Source organism: Patiria miniata, unplaced genomic scaffold (genome assembly GCF_015706575.1).
Source record: "Patiria miniata isolate m_02_andy unplaced genomic scaffold, ASM1570657v1 HiC_scaffold_14, whole genome shotgun sequence".
NCBI classification, from domain to species: Eukaryota; Metazoa; Echinodermata; class Asteroidea; order Valvatida; family Asterinidae; genus Patiria; species Patiria miniata.
Window position 1 is genome coordinate 12,613,807 of NW_024037052.1, and position 6,164 is coordinate 12,619,970.

At 41.0% G+C, this 6,164-nt stretch overlaps 1 protein-coding gene across 1 annotated transcript; it reads right to left on the reverse strand.

Annotated features, from left to right (window-relative positions):
• Positions 1–2,425, reverse strand: LOC119721775. Its single transcript, XM_038191733.1, has 2 exons — positions 2,219–2,425; positions 1–1,653 (listed from the first exon to the last, which is right to left on the reverse strand). The coding sequence occupies exons 1-2, from the start codon at positions 2,423–2,425 to the stop codon at positions 10–12; spliced, it is 1,851 nt and encodes a 616-aa protein (XP_038047661.1). The 3' UTR covers positions 1–9.
• Between the last annotated feature and the right edge of the window lie 3,739 nt (positions 2,426–6,164).

Sequence of the window (6,164 nt, forward strand, 5' to 3'; positions counted from 1 at the left end):
TCAGAAAAGTTAAGCATCACTTTGAGGCAGATACCACTCTACAGCTCTGTCGTAGCCATTCAGCATGGTGAGGTCCCTTGCATTCACTCGATACTGGAATGGCACCAGTTTGTTCAGTCCTTTCCGGAAGTCACGCATTCGGAGGCCGTGATATTTCTTGACACTCTCAAATGATGGTACTTCCTCGCGTGGTGGTATGCCTAGTCCCCCTGCCATGAAATCTGCTCGGAGATACATCAGAAAGCAGATGGTATTGTCGTAATACTCTCGTACGGGATTTAAGCCATCGGTATATGTTCCGGTGTCTTGAATACACAAATCTTTAGATCTCTCAAACATACTGGAATCAGGTGATGTAATGTTTGCTCCTGGTACTGTCTCAATCCAGTTCATACTCTCAGTGACAATAGCTGAGTAGCTGTTGCTGGCATCAAGCAGTGGCTTGAATGTCTGTAGGAGTTTAGCGAATCCAACATAGTCAGCAAGGTTTGAAGTGAAGATTCGGTCATAGTTGGGCATGCTCAAGGTTTGATGGTGATTTTTCGGAAAGGCCAGACAGTTGGCCAAGGAGACGTGGATAAGGAGCCTTCCTTGAAGGATGAGACTCTTGACTTTCTGGAGGAGGTTTGTCACGTACTTGTGGTACATCACCATCGGAGAGGAGTGGGATCCAGGGGTGTTCTCTCTTACTCTCAAACAGTCCCACACTGCAAAAGGAAATGATGACTCCTTGATGCAGTACACAAATTCACAATCTACTGGGGCTGTTACATAACAAACATTTTCAAAGTGTGCACCGCGTCCAGTTAGTGTCGGGTTGTCAAATGGCAAAGTTTCAATTTTCACCGTTTGAGTTGGGACAAACAAAGCATGGTCAAACCACTCCTTGTTGGCCTTCTGGTCTTCAGGCGATAGACGTGCTAGGTAAGCTGATACACCTTTCACAAGATATGGCTCAAACACTTTCTCTCTTTGCTTTCTTAGATTGATTGAGGTTTTCTTGTCTCTTTGACATTCCAGTGATTGCCATCTTTCCCAAACCTGACACAGATCCCTAAGATCTTCATCCTGGACAGTCACCAGTCCTCTTGTGGAATGACTGAGTTGTTGAGCACTCATCTGAATGAGTTCATCCAAGCTTGTCTTGATCAAGTCGTACTCTCTCTTGGAAATATGGAGTGAGTACCAGATGGTTGTCAAACTGGAAGCAATGTAGTCAGTGTCTGCGAAGCGGACCAACATGAAGAGAAACAGCACATTCCTTGCCATGACAAAAGGGTCAAAATCGTTAAGAGTTATGTGAAGTTTCCCCTGGTACTCATCAGGGAGGGAAGCAGCCGTCAAAACTGTGCTGCGTAAATCTCCGCATCCAGCAGATAAGACATGGAAATCCCTGGTCAACTGTTCAGCTGTCGTCTCACCAGACAACTCATTATTGGCAAGTTTAAGGAAGTCTTTGGCCATAGTGTTCCCAAAATAGTGACTTGAGTCAGCTACCCTTGTATTACATGCTAATTTAGAGTTTCTTTTTGTTAGATCAGCAGACAGTTTTGTCACGATTTCCTTGACTTTTTTGCATAACTCTTTATGGGCTGGCCAGTGTCTCCGCTGACACCCCTTATTGCAGTACCATGCATCATTGCAACTTGCACACTGAGAAAAATATAAAAGACAAGGATGTCCTCAAAATATGAAATGGAACTTTTCTTTGCTAAGGTCAGGTAAAAATTACAATGGGCAAAACTTGCAAATCAAGTCCGTGATTTAATGCATAAATTGATTGAACACCTTCGACACCAAAGGGTCAAGGCATTCTATCGATTCAACTATATAGCATGGAGATGACTTTTACCCTCCTAGAATTCATGTTTTTGGTTCATTTTGAACAATACTTGTGAGGTGAAAAATGAAGAATTGCTTTTAGTAAAGGCGACAGCAGAAAAATTCAAAAGTTGGCATCACACAGATGTATGTATGTATAAAATTTGATGGTCTTAGAGGGCCAGCCTATTGTCCTCTATTATGGCTTTCTGACTGACTGACTGACTGACTGACTGGCTCCCCATCTCCCCTTGTGAGACAGGCAGAGCTATCATTACATCAATGAATTTTGTACACTCCAGGACCAGCTTTACAACGCTAGCTCTTTTTTTTCTTTTCTTGGGTTGGGGGGAGGGGGAATTTTGAATATAATTGTAAGCCACTGCATGTATCCTACCTCACTGAAGATATTTGGAGCTGTCCTCCCACATGTGTCACATTTGTTGTCCCCATAAAGGTGGCACTCCACACTTCCGTGTCTGACTTTGTCCTTGTTTCGGCATGGCGTGCTGCAGTACTTTGCTATCCTGCAAAACTCGCAGGGCACTGAATGTTGAGGGAGAACCCTCTCACAACGCCAGCAGCGTCCAGGCTGTACATCCATGATTATTGCTGCATTGATGTAACATGAGAAAATCATTAACAAGTTTCGATTAATCAGCAATAAAAGCATAAATGTAGTTCCTGTAATTTGTAAGTGATTTCATTGAGTGTAGAGATGACTTTAAGATTCATTTATTGGCTTGAATTTGAAGATTGCAGTACTACGGTACTTCAGTTACGTGTATTATTTGTACGTATGCTCAGGAGACTTCCAGCACCACTCTCCTCTCCCTCTTTCCCATCCCCACCCCACCCCCACCCCCCATCCGTATCCCTACACCCACCCCCCATCCGTATCCCTACCCCCACCCTACACTGATCCTACCTCAACAAAAAAGAGAATAAAAATAGTGACTACATGTATCTGTTGATCGAATAAACGTTTGTAAAAATTGACATACACGTGCATAAATGTTCAGAAAAATATGCCCAATCAATCAAAGCCACTAAATTTTTCCAGTTTCAACAAAAAAATTCTTTCAAATTGGATCAATTTCCCCATTCAATTAACCAAGTTCCCTCCTTCTTGATAGATTACTGTCAATAGGTGCATTCCCTTCAAGTGGAAGACCGGGAGAAATAGAACGACACACAGTTCACAAAAAGTACAATTTACCATACATACTGTAATCTTACCTGGTAGCAGAAATATTCCTTTGTGATGTAAAAGTTCCTAGGTATTAGGTAGTTGAAGACAAACAGTTTATTTGTCAAGTTTCTGTAATTTTTAGATTCGGAAGTACAAGAGCATAAGTTGGACAATGGAAATGTCTGCCTCGTCTGGAGAATAAATCCTGGCTGGCTGGGCTGGAAGGACAATTGCACTGTGTGCTGCTCATATCCGTAGGCTTGGGGAAATCCATACATAAGAAATACACGTAGGCCAATGTTATTTATTAACTTGGCTTTTGTGAGAGGATCACTTTGTATCATTGTTCATCGATCGATAGTGTCATACGTTATAAAAGAGGTTATCGTTAGAGAAATATGCAGCTAAGCAAATTCCACCGTCACTCACATTACATTAATATGCCATGAGGCTACTTTGACCTCTCGCTGCTTCAAAAGTATTTGATCAAGCTGAATCACACCAGCCATACAACAACCTTGGGGTAAGGGGTACTCAAAATGGAAAAGAAAACTCAATCCATCCGTTCAGTTTTTGAAAACATGTGTTTTGTTGGTCGTCACTCACGTTACAAAAAAAGGACATGGAAAATTGTCCTGCAATTTTGTTGTTAAAGTCTCCTCAATCTGTAGGCTGCAACACAGAAGTAACACTATTTTACCTTTCATTCAACCCATAGCTATATATATAAAAACCCATTTTGAATCAAATAAGTGTGTATTTGAGATGCAAGGGACGTTAGATTACAGGGAGGTGCCGTCACTCACGTTACCTCACTCATGTTACGTCCTCTTCATGGTTCGAACACGGCATAAAATCTGAGTTTGATGAACTGCAACATAATGAAACTCTTTTCTTAAAATATGTGAACCTTTCTCTCTGCCTTAAACACAAAAACTCTCAATAACGGTCACATTGTGCATGTTAAAACTAGGTGCCAAAATGACGACCGTAACTAAAATCCATGATCTTAGCCCCCAAAAAAATTTGACCCAAAATCACACTTAACTACATTCCATCTCTTACTTAAGGAGTAGCATCTCCAACTCTCCTCAGTCTCCTGACGATGACTAGAGCAGGCTAGTCGAAACGTTGAGACCAAAGACAAGTTCATTTAGAACTTACAGCAGGACTGTTCTTATCAGAACAAAAAACTACTTAGCGAAGTTGATAATAAGCAGGACAAGTTCTTTTCAGAACTAAATATCTTCTAAGCAGTAGTTATTACCACATGGTGTTACCGCAAACCGAAATGATACATTCCATCTCATTGGCACACCACTCAAATGAAAGATCTTGTCCCCTTTAATTGGACGCATTCGATGTTGTGATGCTTGTAGTTTGGAATATTTCATACAGTTTCCACTTTTGCGTGGAATTGCCCAGTTGCGGTATACACACGGGTGTACCGAGATAACACACCTTCATGGAAATTTAGTTCTGTTTGTGACCAGTAAGACAAATGAAATGAGAGATAGCTTTTATTGCTTTAATCTGGCATGAAAGTAAGGACATGAATTCAACACTTTTAAAATATATGTGCGTAAAAGTCGCCTCAGTTAGCATTAAATTCATTTAAAGCTTTTTTTTTAAAGAATTTGCTTTGGGGTGGGGGAGGTAGACCCATTGTTGAAGGGGATAAGCGCATTTTTTTACCAACAGAATATTTTACGACCACTTACAACACACAGACATTGCATGGCAATTTGTTTTAGTAACATTGTGTCTTTATTTTCAGATATTTAATATGTGTGCACACAATGTTACTGCTCGATCCTCACAACATTAATTAAGAGAAAAGGTTATGCTGGTGTTCCCATGACTTGAAAAAAAATATTGGTAACCCTCCCCCCCCCCCCCCCCAGAAAATAAATTTCTTACTATGCCACTGTTTTTTAGGCTCATTGTGAAGAGAACTTTCTGACAAAAATTTAAATGTAAGGCCAAAAAAAATAATAAGTCGGTCTCTGGTCAGCGCGCCCGTCGATTTTTATCATGCGCGTCAATCTTTTTTTTCCTCCAAAATGTTCCACAGTAGCTCCAACAGCGCCCTCTATTTCCGCACCTCCTCAATTTTTTATTGGAAATTGCACCAAGGCAAATGATCGAAAGCACCAAGGCAAATTATGGAGGACACCAATGTACATGAGGACACCAAAAAAGCAAAATAGTACCCCACCTTGTCTGTACAATCCAAGCTTGAAGAAAGAAAGAAAGAAAGAAAAAAAAAAGCCGCGTGGCCGCGTCAACTCTGGAACTTTAGTCTGACCAGAGACCGAATATTTTTTTTTTTTGGCCTAAAAGGTTCAATGTAGATCACTTTTAAATTTACAGGCTCTTGTATTTTATACAATTTGTGTTTGTGATAATAGCAACCAACCTACGACACGAACTTGCATTCATGTTTTTAATATATTTTACATAAACTGTATACATAAAAGTGTCAATTTTAAGAAGTGCTAGCCTTTTAAAGCTGTTCATCATTGCCTCGTTCTTGTAATTGAGCATCATTGACTAAAACAGAATTGGGTCTAATTCCATGGAGCTGTAAGGTGTAATTTATGATGAGAAACAAATCAGCTTAGACCCACTTGCAAGCAGCATACATTTTTGGTTCAACACATGACACCTTGTCTGAGTATCATCCATTCTCCATGCAGCCCATCTCCGGTAGAATGTCTGATACATCTAAGCACGCTTGACGTCATTTCATTTCAAAATCTGAACTAAGATTGTGATTGGTCAATTTATAAGCTACATTTTTGGAATACAACAACCTGTACAAAAGTGCTACTCGTCGTGGGTGTGATGTTTATGCACGCGGGGAGCTCGCCATGGGCGTCGCCAGGATTTTTTCTAGAGGGAAAATGCTTGTATTTCTCAACACATTCTCGATTTATCAGTTTTAGAGGGGGGCAGGGACATTTTGCCCCCCCCCCCAACTCATTAAATTTACACCACTTTGTCTTCGCGCCTCTTTTTCTTTTCTTTTCTTTTTCTTTTCTTTTTCTTCCTTTTTTTTGTTTTTTTTTGTGCTTTTCCAGGGGGGGGGGCCAAGTGCCCCCCCTTGCCCCCCCCTCGCGACGCCCATGGAGCTCGCAGTATGCGCGTG

Bases quoted from the DNA above. Each gene is read 5' to 3' on its own strand.
- LOC119721775 (XM_038191733.1), bottom strand. From the start codon at position 2,425: ATGGATGTACAGCCTGGACGCTGCTGGCGTTGTGAGAGGGTTCTCCCT. The intron at 1,654-2,218 runs GTAGGATACATG...TATTTTTCTCAG, and splicing joins CTCCAAATATCTTCAGTGAG to TGTGCAAGTTGCAATGATGC.